We start from the raw sequence: 14,864 nt of genomic DNA, 5'->3' as shown, positions 1-14,864 counted from the left end.
GGCTTATAGTCGGTAATCGAATAATTTTATCAGTTAACCTATACGCAAAGTCTTTAAATTTGATAATGCCTTAATTTTCACAAAATTCATTCTGCAAACCAGACTATGCCATTTACCTACCTTTCATTTTTTAGTTTATTATTTATTTTATAATATAGAAAATTATATCTTCAAATTTCAACTTTCATTTCTTCTTAATTAACAAAATTAGGTTAATTGATAAAAACAAAAGCTTTTTTTTTTTTTTTTTTTTTTCTTTATCAACTAGAGTGTAATATTAAAAAGATCATTTCAAAATTTTTTATTTTGAATACACTAAGTTTAAGTAAACTTGTAGAGCCTATGTATTTATAAATATGAAAATTTCAGAATAAATTAATGAAATTATCACATTAATAATTTGAGTGATTGAATATGTGACACCATGGATTCAATTGGTGATATTAGTTTTTAAAATTTTAATTTAGTTTAAAGAAGGGAATAACTCAGCAGACCTGCCAAGAATAATGCCTTAATTAAGGAAAGATTATATATAATCTGAGTGTGCCAGCAAAATCCAGAATTTGTGGTGATTAAATTTGGACCAAAATACAAAATTATGGAATAATTTCTATAATAATTAATAATATCAACTTTAGCATATGGTTCGCTTTGAAAAGCAAAATCAGAAGCAAAAGCCATTAAGAAAATTTGAAGAGCTTATGTTATGATGCCCATTAAAACAAAAGCTTGAAATATTTGTGCCCACTGATTACTGAATGATTAGTAGCAGACCAATTTTTTTTCTTTTTTTAATGTCTTTTGCTTGATGTGATATTGTTAAGTTCCGCATAATTATTTTTTAATATTTATTTTCTTTTGATTTATTTATTTATTCACGTAAAAGTATCTGGCTGCTTTTCTTTTTTTTTCAAGTAAAAGTAAGATGCGCAATTAGCAACTTGACAATGATTAAATAACAAAAAGAAAATACAATTATTTGTTTTCACTGAGATTTCATTTATTTTTAAAAAAGCATTCTATTCAAAAGCAATTGTCATATTTTTAATGTGTTTAAAATACTGACTAAAACTATTAGTAAAAATTATTTGTATATATAATTATCTTTTTAAAATAAAAAGTAATTTTCAAGATTTTAAGTCTTATGAGCATTTCTTAACATTCTATACATTAATTTTATTAACACCTTTATTTTTAAATATTTCAACAACATAATAAAAAATATTTCCATGTATACTTTATTTTGTGCAAAAACAATGGAAACCTAAAATTTGCGAAATTTATTGAAGAAATTTTGTATAATGGGTAGTTGTTTTGAGTGATAATCCAATTTCTTAAGTGACAATCACTCCAAATTTTCATTCTAAAAAATAATTAAACTCTTGACAATTTTTATTCAATAGCTAATTATGCTGAATGAGTGACGATGGCATCTTCAGTCAATTCATCAAGTAGGCTCTTTAGTGCTTTCACATGTAATACCATCTTAGACTTGAAGCCCAATAACAGTCAAGTTGGTCTCAATCCAAAACCAACCACACTAATAATATTAATTAATAAGGAAAACTCAAATAAATTTAATTTAAAATTTTGATCCAATTAAGATTTTATATTTTTGTTAAGCATCAAATAATTCTTAAAATGTAGACTAGATCTGTATGTGAGGTTGGAATTCGACTTCCATATGTGATGGTGTCCAGATATCCGACTTCTTAATTATCCCTAAATGAGACGGTCCGATTCTTTGGAATTCCAAAGTTGAGTTTTGAGTTAAATTTAATTTAGATCTGAATCTGTTTAATGGGTTTGGTTCAGACCACCTGTCCATTCAATTAGTGCCAATTAAGGCTCTTAATTCAATTATGTTAAGATGGGTTTATTATTAGACAATTAGGCCTCTTATTGATGGCCCTACAAAACTATTAACAAAATTAGCTAATTACTTGTTACAAATAAAATTATTATCTCCTTAATTTTGTTACTTTTTATATTAAATTGTATGAAATAAAAAATAAAAAATTACATTAAAACTTCTCAAATATTTTTAAAAATTTATCAATTAATTCATCCGTTAATTTTAAAATTTTAATAAATTTATTTTTTTAAATAAAAATTAAGAATTGAAAGAATAAAATTTTAAAACTCTTATATCTAGTTAAATGCATTTACTAACACAGAATATAATTTTTTTTTTAAATTAAAAAATCAATTAAAGAATTTTTTTATACTATAAAAATTAAGTAATAATTTTTTTATTAAATATTAAAAAATATTTTAAAAGAGTTTTTGAAAATAAAATAAAATAAAATAGAATTGAAATGAAAATTTAATTAAAGTGGTATTTCATAATTATTTGAAACTAAATAATATATTTTTAATTAAATTGTGGAGGATTATTGAGGGTTAATTTGATTAGAAGGGTGTTTATACTAAATTATTTAAGTAGATTCCTTCCTAATCACTGGCTAGTCAGATATGTGGTGGACCACACTTCCTGCTTCCTAACATCATGTTAGAGTTTTTTATTCTTAATATTATAAAATTAAAAAAAAGATAAATTATAAAATTGATAAAATTGAAAACCCTCAACATTAGGGTTCATTTTATATTAAGATTTAAACAAGATTTGAAGAATTATATAAAGTTCCATTCAAATTTCTGTCATTTCCCCCTCAAATTTCAATCAATCTCTGTAAAATTGTGATAAATATTTAAATAAAATATTTATCAAGTTAAAAAATCGTATTTATCCATTTTTAATAAATATTATGATGCAACTATATTTAAAAGCTAAAACTATAATATTTGTAAGATTTAATAACATACCATTTTAAATTGTCCACCTTTATTATGACCAAGTCTTCACAAATTTAATTTGGTGATAGGCGTATTTAAGTAATTCAAGATTCGTTTTAATATTTTTAATTTTTAATTTTTATTTTAAAAACAAAATTATTATAATTAAAAAATTTAAATTATTCAACTTTTAAATTATAATTAAATTATTCAACTTTTAAATTATAACGTCTCAACTAATAAAACCTTAATGAAATTAATTTTCTATGTCTTCCTAGAGTGTACAAGTAAATAAATAAATAACAATATGGACCTCGATTTGATGACAGGAATATTAATTAATAAATATAATCATATAAAAAATATAAAAAAAACTTGGAAAAATGTACAAAACCATAACTTGGAATTGGGAATCACGTGATGCCATTAAGACAAAACTTCCCCGACCAAGTGATTAATTTAACTTAAATTGAAAAGAGAGAGAGAGAACATTTGAAGAATTCAGTCAAAATTATCAAATTAAACTAAAAATTTTAATAGTAGTAATTATTTTTTTAATAATTTGCTAATTAATTAATTAAATAACTAATTAACACAGAGGAGACCTATGAGGGATTCCTTTTCTTCTACTCATGCTAGTAGCCATGTCTTCATCTGAAACTTTATTAGCTGATCTTCCACACACGTATAATCCACTCCTCTTCTTCCGTACAATCTCTTGTGTGCATGCCATGCACATACTCTCCGACCCCGATGAGCCGGACGACCAGCTCATCGGATCTTCGGAGTCCACGATCGTTGAATGAGCTGTCTCATCGTCTCCCATGTCTTGAGGGATCAAGAAGTCAGGACTGAGAGTTAAAGAGTTGCATCTCCTTAGGTATGGAGACAAGTCTTTGTAATGTTTCAGCACGAAATCCACCTGTAATAATAAACGACACAAGCACAAAAGTTCAAAATTTTCATCATATATGATGATCATAAACTTAAAATTAAGATACCCACTTCGAAATTATAGTGTTGGATTGCATCTGTGATCAGAAAAAAAACCCTAATAAGCAGTAAATTAATTACCTTGCAGCCAAGAGAGCAATGAATAAAGGGTTCTTGGAGACTTCTGTCACAGGAAGTGCAATAGTTTCCAGAGCCTTTCAAATGCCTGTTCTGAGGTCTCTTCTTGATGAACACCACTTTGGCACTATTTATAGTATAGGCCTAAAGCAAATTGATCAAAAACCCTAATTGAGTTAGCAAGCTAGAACTGAATAATGAAAGATGCATGATTAATATCAAACACAAACCTGCATATTTGAGCAGTCTATGAGCTTCTGGAGATCTTCCAATCTTACAACATCATGGTAAACGTATCGACGAACTTGAAGAAGCCTATGAAAGCGATGAGATGGAACACAGTGAGGGCAAATACTAATACAACAATCTAAGCAGCAAACGTTCTTCTCATTCTTCTTCGCAGTTTCATGATAAGAGCAACCCACGAAGAACTTCTGTGAGTAGAGAGCATCCAACCATGCAGGCTTCTGAATTCCCTGTAAAATTATAAGTAATCATATCAAACACTTAGAAATCTAAATACACAATAAGATTGTGTAAGGATTCTTAAGAGGGAAAGAGAAACACACCATGATCAAGATATTGGTTCTACCAGTAAGAAAGAGGGAAGAGAGAGAGAGAGAGAGAAGGGTATGGAGATAAGAGTATTTATGGAGGTTCACAAGAGAAGAAGGGTAATAAATTTATTCCTTGGAAGAATACACAACATTTTGTCAATGGGAGTTTGCCAAAACCAAAGGTTTTAGAAAGGAAAAATTATAAAGCCAAACGATAATACCATGTAAAATTGCCTATAGCATTTCGTAATAATTTATTGTACGTAATTTTATATAAGATTGATTAATTAAAGAAAAGAAGTAAGATATGAGGAGGAGAACGTGGGAGCTGTTTCTGTGTCTCCCATTCTCTTCAACCTCTTTAAACTAATGTTTCTAATCTCATTGGCTTATGAGCTCTCTCTAAGCTCTCTTCTTGAACTAGCTGCCTTTATCTTATACATCATTTTGTATGTTAATTTTAGTCCTTTTCTCTTTTTCATTTCATCTCTTATCACTTTGCTAGAATTTTTCAAAAGATATTTCAAGATTTCAATTCAGTGTTTTTAACATTTTACATGCATTGATAGCTTAAATATTAGTTCAATGAACTTATCATTTTATTACAGTTGATCATGATAAAGTCTCACCCACTTGATCAATTTGGACAAAATGAACGTACGTGATCTTAGCTGAAAAAAACAAAAATTTAAAGTGGGATTTTACTATTATATTCCACCTTTTCTTTAGAATTTTTTTTGCCTTTAAAGATTTGCCTTTTTTGCATATATTTTTCATTAGTCTTAAAATGACATTATTTCTTTGACTTCAAACATTCAAAGAAAGTGTATTTAGAAACTAAAAGTTTATAAGAATTTCTTTTTTTCTCAATTAAGTCTATTTTCAGAAATATAATAACTAAAAGAATTCAATTATGAAGAGTTAACCTAATACTTAGTAAGTTAATTTGTTCCAATTCGTTAATTAAGATTCAAATTATGTAATTATTTTCTTCATTTATGAGATAAATTTAATATAGTGAGTTAAAACTTTATACCAATTATAGTAATTTTTTTTCTTATAGTAATATATAGAGAAAAAAAAGTCATTTAAAAATCCTGTTTGACTGAAATTTGATTTGTTCACACTCTTAACTTATTAATAATTGATAGATAAGATATTTATGATAATCTTTATATAAAAAAATCAAAAACCGAAATGATGGTAATCACACATGAATCTGATATTATTAGGTCAGATGTTAAATTTCTTGTAAAGCTTATGAAGGTTAACATGTGGGGTTGCCTTGTTTAAAATCATCATTTAATCATAATTTTTCTTAATCCATTTTTTTAAATTTTAATTAGAGATATTTTCAGTCCATTAAATTAACACTAAAAATAAAATATATTCAATAAATATTTATTTTATTCATAACAATTGAATACATTTTTCATTTAATTCAAAAAAATATTTGTATTTCATTTTAATCATATAATTAGTGAGATTTTATTTATTTTTTTACTTAAATAAAAATTTAATTTAAACATGACAAGAGATGTGGTAAGAGACAAGTACGAGGAAAACCGGAATTTATGGAATCAAAGATGGGCAACAATCAATAATCAACCACTCCACTAACTATAATTTTGTTTTTATAGTTCTAATTTGTAAGAAAATTAAAAGAAAAAAAATCATAACTGATATGAGACAGACAAACACAACTCATTAAGCACTTGCAATTACCCATAACCCATCCTCATTAATTAGCCCTTTTACCAAAATTTAAGGCATCTTTATGCCCTAGTCAAGCCCTAATAATAAACCTTGGTGTTTCCTATTTTTTAATTATAATTCCCTTTCAATCTTTTGAAATTTAAAATTTTATAAAAATTTAATTAAATTGATTTTTTTAATAATATTTATGTTTAGAGTATATACTCGTCTGATTAATTCGATTCATAACGGAAAATTCTATTAGGAGGTAAATATTCTTTTTTAAAATTTAAAATTACTCCATATTCATAATTTAAATTTGAAATTTTTAATTAATTAAAAAAATAAATTTATACCATCTCAATTCACATTTTAAAATAACATTAATGACAAATTAATTAGAGGTGTATGTTAAATTTAGATCAGTAACACTAGAGCCTAGTCATTTCCTTTTGTTGCTGTGATGAAGCTGCAGCATAATTTTAATTTTTATTTGGTACTTTTTTCTAAGGATGTTTTAATAATATCATATCTACCAATTGAATTTTTATATACAACAGTTCTCTAGGTAAGACTAATAGGTCTTTGTGACTATTTTCTTCACTAATAATTATTTTACCACATAGATATCCTGCAATTCTAGCTCTACAAATGGTTAGAACCCTAACTCTCTAACTACACTTTTCCTTTTCGATGGATCGCTTATTAATTATCTTATTTAAATGGAAAGAATTTAATTTCTTTTTAATTTTAAAAATTCATTTTGAAAAAAATTTAAAACATTCATAATTTTTAAAATGAATTATTCTAATTAAAAATCCAATTTTCTGTCCAATATTTTATTTAGAATTAACATATAAGATATACGATTCTTTACTATCAGTAGATGTATCTAGGATTCAATTGGATTATTGAATTTTAACGATTGAAAAAATATCACTTTTACAGGTTTAACTTAGTGGTAAGTGTATCTGAGTAAATCTGAGAGTTCTCATGTTCTACTCTTTTAATCTTCAATCTCCATTTAAAAAAAAATAATTGAAAGAAAATTAATTTTAATAAGTCGAATAGATCAAACATGATCAAAAGATAAAATACAAATCTTTAACAGTGGTTAAACTCCACTAATTATTATCAAAATCATAAATGAATGTGTTGGGGATAAGTTGATGTAATGTGAGCGAAAAATTGCGATATGAATTAATCGACTTTGCATTAATTAACCGACTGCCCACTATTAATTCGACTCTCCGTCCAATTTGATGGAACGTTAGTCAATAACCTTATAAGAGAAATAAGTATAAGATTCATTGAACTTTATGTAAGATTCATTGAACTTTATGTAATACTAGGTATGGTGAGGGAGAAACAAGTAATTTTCCTCCTTCCTAAAACATAACAACAGACTACACATATGTCGAAATTTCTTAAATATCCCAAAATGGATTAAGCTACCTCTTCCATTCATTGTCCAATTAATTCATTCTGGTATCCAAGGCATCACGTTGATTAATTCTTGAATAATGATTTCAATTTGGAATTGCCAAATTTGAGTTAATTTTATGTTTTTTTTTTCCCTTGAGGCAACCAAATATTATTAATACAATATTATCGTTTTGCATTAGAAAATGTTAAACTAATATACAAATTTATGCATTTCATTAGCTGTAATTCAATATTGTTATTAAATTTATAGTATACAAGATTAATATAAAAAAATTCAAATTATATGAGATAAATATTGAGGAACTTTTAGGAAAAAAAATTACTTTGATTTATTTTTTAAAGTTTGAAAAAGTTATTTTAAAAAAAAAACTGTGTTTTATAGGTTTATTTTTCTTTTTTATTTGTTTCAAATTTAGTGTAATTTTTTAATATTTCTTATTTAATATGCATTAAAAAAGTAAAAATTTATGTTTAAAAATAATTTAATAATATATCAACATGAGTAAAGGATATATTAATAAACTTTTTAACTATGTTAACTGTATCTTTTTAATGTATATGAAAAAATAAATAATGGATTGACTAGTATTATTATTATTATTATTATTAATTAAATTTTGGAGCTCAAAAATCTTTAAATGTCTATTGTAAATGCAGTTGGTAATTTATTAAGTTGATTGGCCAGATAAAGGTTAAAGAATATTCCATGGCATTATGAACACAAATAGATCTACAAGAGAAGGCATCAACAAACCTGGTCAAGAAGGAAACCTAAAAGGTCAACAACTTATTGCACGGTCCTCTTTCTTTTTCTTTTTCTGTTTTTTTTCTTTTCAAAAAGATGATATATTTTTAATTTTTCCTTTTAAGAAGAATGATCAGATAATAAATAAAAATAAATTATAAGCTTATTTATTATAAAAATAATTTAAAAAATACAAAATCTTATATTAAATAAGGATATATGTTATAATTTTAAATTTTTAATAAAAATAATATAGTAATTTAGGATGTTTATAAATATCAAAATAGAAAATCAAAATACAAATTTATTTATTTTTATGTATTTATATACTGTTTATAAATTTATCACATTATTTTAAATAAATATGTCATTAAATTTTAGATTTTATAAGTTAGTTTAATGAGTTTCGTTATGTTTTAATAAAATTAACTTTTTAATCTTTTTATATTTAAAAACTATTTATATTTATTTAACCACTTAATAATGTGTAAAATTATTAAAACATCAATGCCTTAATTAATCAATATAATTTTAAAATAAAACTATTTAGTTTTCATAATTTCAAAATATAAATTTTAATTTTATAATTTTAAAAACGTAATTATTTAACATCTACAATTTTAAAATCACAGCTATTTTAGTCTTTAAAATTTATAAAAAGAAACTAACAAGTGAACGATCTGAGAATATAATGATTAATTAATTAATTTTTGAAAGTAGAATATGAAATAATTAGCTTTATTAAGCGTGACTCTCACTAAATAAAGTGAGCTTTGATAAATAGCAGTGACATAGTTACCAGAACCGACTAGTAGAAAGTAACCACGTGAACCCCCATAATCAAATCAACTCATCTCTATATTTCCCCTAAAATAAAAACAAATAATAAGAAAAGAATTTGCCGACCCCCACGTGCCATGTATTGTGAGAAAGTAAAAAAATGGAATTACAGCAAGCAGGAAGCTCACGTGCAAGGGATCCAATGGCCTGACCTGACTTGGAAAAATTTTTTAACTTAGAGATTAAAGAAGAAAAAGTTAAAGAGGAAGGGAGGGGGCGGAGGAGGACCTGGTGGTGGTGGTGGCGACTGCTGCTGCTTTAATGTTGGCAATTCCATGATGGTTCCACTTATCCTGGTGGAAACCCTGCATTTCTTAGTTCATAGTTTTCTCAGGCATAATCGTTGACCTCATGGGCTTTAATGTTGGCAAAGATAGAATGATGATCTGATATTAATGATTGATCCAACTTCCTAACCGCCTGCTGGCTTTTGTTGAAATCATTACAATGATGGTTGCCTCTGACTGCATCAGATCAGAGAGCAATTGTTTCAGATCATTCTCATATTAATCTTCAGTTAGAAAGCCTGGCTTCTTGTCATTTACGACCAATAAACATTGATGTTTTTGAACAATTATTTTTTTGGCTTACCAGACAATAATTATGATGCTTTTCATTAATTTATGAAACTCTACATCAACCCAGATGTCTGTACAATTCATATATATATATATATAAGAGGATGATGTTTAAACGACATAGACTTAGTCTGAAGGCTTCTCAGCAGAGAACATGATGAAGGATTGCTGAACTTTGCTTTGATAGTTGGTAAGGCCACATGATGTGCACAAGTCCTTAATCTCCTCCTCTGTGAAATAGGCATAACTCCCCAGAATCCGCTGAAAACAGACAATAAGAACTTTGATATGCAACTTGTGACATGAAATTATTGATACTATAGAACAAAATATTCCACAAATCCTTTTGACTGCCCATGAAGTTTAAATGGGCCTTGGAGTTGGACCTCCACCCCTCAAACCTACCATAACCAAAAACCTACATGGAGTTCACATTGTTCATCTCTATGTCGAAATGAAGTCTGCTTTTCGAACAAGCAAGAAAGCATTTGATGAATAGCTAAGGTGAGAAGAATTAGCAGACCCACACATCATTTAGTTAATAGCTTTTGCATCTATAACTTCATCATAAATGTTAGGATTTGGCATAAGAGGTGAATATATAATCTTCAATAAGTTGGATTTTGATTGAAATGGAATTCTTTTATTTTACATTTTTTTATGAAATTTGAGTTCTATGGAGAGCAGAAGAATCAGTTGACAAGGTAATTTTAACATTTATAAGATCATTTTCACTGCTGCAAGCCTGCAGACTTCCAAACTAGTTATAAGTTCCCGGTTAAGCATGGTGAATAATACAGATTAGCCCATCCTTTGTAGGTTTAATCTCATTTATGCATAAATCAAGCTAAAGGAAGTATAATCCCAAGGAATAGCAATTAACTCGTAAAAATAAGATCACATCTGGTGTTGATCAAATGCAAAAACCTCTTGTTAAAGAGTATTACCTGTCGGAAAGGCAGTGCAATCCAGGGAGTGGCTGCAGTGTATCTTAGAAAAGTGGTTCCGACAAAGACTCCACTACTTCGCAATATACGGCAGATTTCAGCAATCTAGCATGAGTATACAATGTCAATGGTTGGAACACATCCTTGTAACATAGTTATGACTTATGCACATCTTCCAATAGTGAGAGCAATAAACTAACTCCATAAATATATTAGAAAGAAAGCGTTACCAGCAGCCAACATTGGAATCTGAATGCAAACTCCACAAGTATCCTAAATGCTAATCACACAGCACACCCTGTACAATCAGCTAATACTATTACTCAAATGTTGCATATCCTATGCTAAACTTGATGTCTATTGTTCCCCAAATACCATTGCAGGTATTAAATTCCCCCGAATTTTACTTGTGCCTTGATGAGAAAAAACTGCAGCACCACATTGTATGGGCATTTACGTTAAATTCACTACAATTTGCAATCAGCAACAAACAATTGCAATACACTATTGTTGTATTGAAGGTGTCTGATTAAATTGTACATATGAAAATTTATAACATTCTATTATTTGCAGTCTTGCCTATTCAATTCTAAGAAAACCCTTCTTGTATTATTGCTTATTGTGAGGTATTAAGTTCTTTTCAGCAGCTGCTGCAATGGAGAGGAAAATAGCATTCATTAAGATCTCAGATGCTAAGCAGTATAAAATTTATCCTTTGTTGTCCTCCCTCCTAAGGCAGCAGTCATGGCTACACTCTCATGATTTCATTTTAACTCATTTTGTCCTACAAAACTCCATTTGTATGTCAGATTTCTCTCCCAGCATAGCAGTTATCCTCAACTCTTTATCTTGTATTTTGTATGCAGATTAATATACATGGAAGAAGAACGTGATTGAATTTTGTGTCTTTTTAGGTTCACTTTCAGTGTAAGGGGAAATACTGTGCTTACCAATGAGACATTACAGGAAGGGATGGGTTATTCCATGTGGTCGCTTTGAAGGGGACATTTAAAGCATTTTGAAAAGCAGTTGTCATGCACCAGTTAACACATCCTAAGCATCCTAAGGCAGTAAGCTTTTCTTCAACAAGCAACACTTAGACCAATACAAGTTATACACATAATAGATGATGCACCCACATAGATATCACAATGAACGAAACCAAGCAACACGAGGACAAAAACAATGAAGTGGCAAATCATGCTACACAAAAAATTAGGTGAAAAATTCCATCACCTTTGCAAATTCAGAAAAATTTAGCATCTGTGCAACATGATCTATTTGGGAGATTTGAGAGGCTGGATATGCCAAACACAAAACAAAATCAAAGGAAGAAAGGTCACTTACAGCATTTGAAGGAGATGGCCAGCAATGTAAGGCTGCACCAGCATGAACAGCATCAACTGAACCTGATTGGAAAGGAAGTCTAGAAACATCTGCTCGAACAAGAGCAAGATTCCTAACCATTAAAAGAAAAAAAAAAAGAGTTAGTCCCTTCCTTCAAATAATTACAGAGATTGGGAAACTAAAGAAGCTTACGCATTTAAGATAGTATCATCTTGCTTAATGAAATCATAACATTGGCGAAGCATGTTTTCAGAAAAATCAAGTGCAACAACTTTAGAATAGGCCCCAGATTTGGCAAATTTTCTGGAAAACAATCCACTGCCACAACTAACATCCACTAAGAGACCACCTTCTGCTGGTTTGAAGTACTCCTGAGCCATTTTGAACTGCACAAACAACAAAATTTTACCAAGTTGATTGAAGTTATGAGCAAAGCAATAATAATACAGAAGAGAAATATGGGAAGGACTTAATATTAATATCCTCAGATGCAAATGGTAATCTACACAATATAATATCTTTCAATATTATCCAATTTTATATGCAGATTTCCACACACTGAAGTATAAACAAGCTAACAATGCTCACCTCTTCATCAGGACCAGGAAAGCCACTTCGATTAAAATTTTGGCGCCACCCCCGTTCATACAAGAATGAAACAAGTGGACTCCTAACAAGGCCAACAACAAAGGTAAGGTAGAGTATATCCTCAAACACAATAACTGCATTATAAAGTGTCTTTATTCAAAGGCACATCTATTCATCATTGGTTAGCACAAAGATTGGTGGGAAAATAAGCAGCTGTTCCTCTGACAAACAGAAACAGGATTTAAAAAATATTTCCAGAGACATGAAATAAGTGTTTGTCCAGGAGTTACAGCATATAAGGTTTTATGCACATGTGAGAACTTCAAATTCAACTATAAGTTATGCAGAGCAATCCATGTCTACCGGAATAGTTCTGTCCTAGCAGGTTTTACTTCAGTGTATTCCTTCAGTCCAGCATTAATTGTAAGATCCAGAAAGTTTTCTTTGCTGGAATATGTTTTGTTGCATTTCGTGCACTTGAAACCAGATCGGTAGATTGCTGATCTGCATGTTTTGTAGCTATCATATCAGACCTCATAAAAAATAAGAAAGGTTCACGACAACATTAAGCATCCCAACTTACAAATTAAAACCTGGAGGGCCTTTTCTTAGCAGAGGCTTATAACATATTGGGCATGCAAATGGTTCACCCTCCAAAGTTTTACCCTTCTCTGTGCCTAAATTCTGAAAGCAGAAACTCTTATCAAATACAATACACCTAAATCATGGAGCAGAAATTCTTGTCGAATCCAATAGTTAGAACAAGGAAACAGATATAACATTAGAAAGAACTGATGTTCCGATTAGTGCATCCAGCATGAACTAACCATATCTAATAATAAGCTGCACAATCTGTTGAGTGCAGGAGATGTATGAGTAAGTATTCATTTAAGTTTGTTTTGGCCTCAACAGAACCAAGCTGCCAAGGATATTGCAAGTTATGAATAATTTCAATGCAAAACGGATCAATAAGCAATTCAGTTGTAAAATAAAACTCTTCCTATAAACACAGACATCAATAGCCCCTAACTAAACTGTTAGGCATAATTCATAGGCCTAATTACAAAAACAATCCAAAACATTTTGCATTTTAGTGATCTCATCCAAATGTCTAAACCTTCGCACAATTGGCCATAGTTCTAATAATTGTTAAACTTTATCCAATTTTCATTAAGTGAATCTTCAAATCCAATCTTCGACCTGTCTACAGCTACAATTTCCAACTTTATCACAAACACCAACTCTTCTATATTTTCATTTTGATACCCATTGAGCATTAAATAGTGATGGCATTTTGTGGTAATGAGGAGAGAATGCATGACTAAAGCATCAAATATGACAAAATGGCTAAGAATTTTGATGCACCATTGACATAAAAATGAACTTCGGAAGTGGTTGAAGGTAGTGATAAGTTGGATCAGCCAGAAATGAAGTGGAAGAATTAATTGGAAAAACTGGATAACATACAAGAAGATTTTGCAATTGAAGCAATTTAGATAAAATTCTTAGAAATTCTGAAAATCTAATCAATTATGCCAAAATTTAATCATTTTCATTAGATTTCATTAGATCATCAGAACGAGAAGATTGGATTTCATGATTGAGCCTAATTTGCATTTTCCATACTTGGAATCAGAAATGGGTACTAATAGAGCTTCCAGTAAAGACAAATTTCAATGGGAACTTGCATCACTTTTATCTACGTAAAGGAAAGAAATGTAAGAACTACTCTATTGACCCCATTCAAAAAAATTAGTAACTTTGGGTTCTAAAATAATAAAAATTAGAGATTCCAAGATTAAGTTTTTCTCAGAAATGAAAACAGCATCCCACTTTTCCACCAAGAAATACAATTGCAAACTATTTTCAAAGCAACAAACCAAACCCTTGAAATTTCCCAAAAGAAAAAAGATAATAAGACAGCACAAAACAAAGAAAGAGCAAAAGATAATGGTAATGTTCGTACTGGTTCAAGAGCAACAGCTGAACTGGCGCGAATCGTGGAGAGAAACTTTTGAGAGGAAAATCGAAGTCGAGGCTGGAAATTGAGGAAATTGGGAGAAAGGCGAGTGTATTTAGGAAATAGAGTTTGGTGGTGAAGTGGGTGAAGAGAAGAAGAAGAGGAAGAGGAAGCTATCGCCATGGGATGAGATGAAGAAGGCTGGTTCTCAAAGATTCTCTTTTGCCATGTGTGGTGAGTCCCAGTGAGTTCGGTTGTGTCCGTTAGCTTGCTGTTTTATTTATATGTGCTTGT

At 29.2% G+C, this 14,864-nt stretch overlaps 2 protein-coding genes across 3 annotated transcripts; both read right to left on the bottom strand.

The window, feature by feature from the left end:
• Positions 1–3,120: 3,120 nt before the first annotated feature.
• LOC110630842 (protein RGF1 INDUCIBLE TRANSCRIPTION FACTOR 1) lies at positions 3,121–4,767 on the bottom strand. Its single transcript, XM_021778449.2, has 4 exons — positions 4,437–4,767; positions 4,098–4,343; positions 3,871–4,011; positions 3,121–3,718 (listed from the first exon to the last, which is right to left on the bottom strand). Exons 1-4 carry the CDS (start codon positions 4,437–4,439, stop codon positions 3,386–3,388), a joined length of 723 nt encoding a protein of 240 aa, XP_021634141.1. The 5' UTR covers positions 4,440–4,767; the 3' UTR covers positions 3,121–3,385.
• A 5,060-nt stretch (positions 4,768–9,827) lies between these two features.
• Positions 9,828–14,834, bottom strand: LOC110630841 (uncharacterized methyltransferase At2g41040, chloroplastic). Of its 2 annotated transcripts, none has more exons than XM_021778448.2 (8): positions 14,577–14,834; positions 13,194–13,294; positions 12,974–13,114; positions 12,611–12,692; positions 12,215–12,408; positions 12,023–12,134; positions 10,676–10,780; positions 9,828–9,989 (listed from the first exon to the last, which is right to left on the bottom strand). In XM_021778448.2, the coding sequence occupies exons 1-8, from the start codon at positions 14,751–14,753 to the stop codon at positions 9,855–9,857; spliced, it is 1,047 nt and encodes a 348-aa protein (XP_021634140.1). In that variant the 5' UTR covers positions 14,754–14,834; the 3' UTR covers positions 9,828–9,854. The 2 variants fall into 2 exon arrangements, with proteins under 2 accessions (XP_021634140.1, XP_043806730.1); XM_043950795.1 differs by lacking the exon at positions 9,828–9,989 and adding an exon at positions 9,996–10,129.
• Between the last annotated feature and the right edge of the window lie 30 nt (positions 14,835–14,864).

This window comes from Manihot esculenta, chromosome 14, assembly GCF_001659605.2.
Source record: "Manihot esculenta cultivar AM560-2 chromosome 14, M.esculenta_v8, whole genome shotgun sequence".
NCBI classification, from domain to species: domain Eukaryota; kingdom Viridiplantae; phylum Streptophyta; class Magnoliopsida; order Malpighiales; family Euphorbiaceae; genus Manihot; species Manihot esculenta.
This window is presented reverse-complemented; position numbering and strand designations above follow the sequence as displayed.

Bases quoted from the DNA above. Each gene is read 5' to 3' on its own strand.
- LOC110630842 (XM_021778449.2), bottom strand. The intron at 4,012-4,097 runs GTTTGTGTTTGA...AATTTGCTTTAG, and splicing joins TAGACTGCTCAAATATGCAG to GCCTATACTATAAATAGTGC. The intron at 3,719-3,870 runs GTAATTAATTTA...TTATTATTACAG, and splicing joins ATTGCTCTCTTGGCTGCAAG to GTGGATTTCGTGCTGAAACA.
- LOC110630841 (XM_021778448.2), bottom strand. From the start codon at position 14,753: ATGGCGATAGCTTCCTCTTCCTCTTCTTCTTCTCTTCACCCACTTCAC. The intron at 13,115-13,193 runs GTAAGTTGGGAT...CAAAACATGCAG, and splicing joins GGCCCTCCAGGTTTTAATTT to ATCAGCAATCTACCGATCTG. The intron at 12,135-12,214 runs GTAAGCTTCTTT...TTTAATGGTTAG, and splicing joins GATGATACTATCTTAAATGC to GAATCTTGCTCTTGTTCGAG.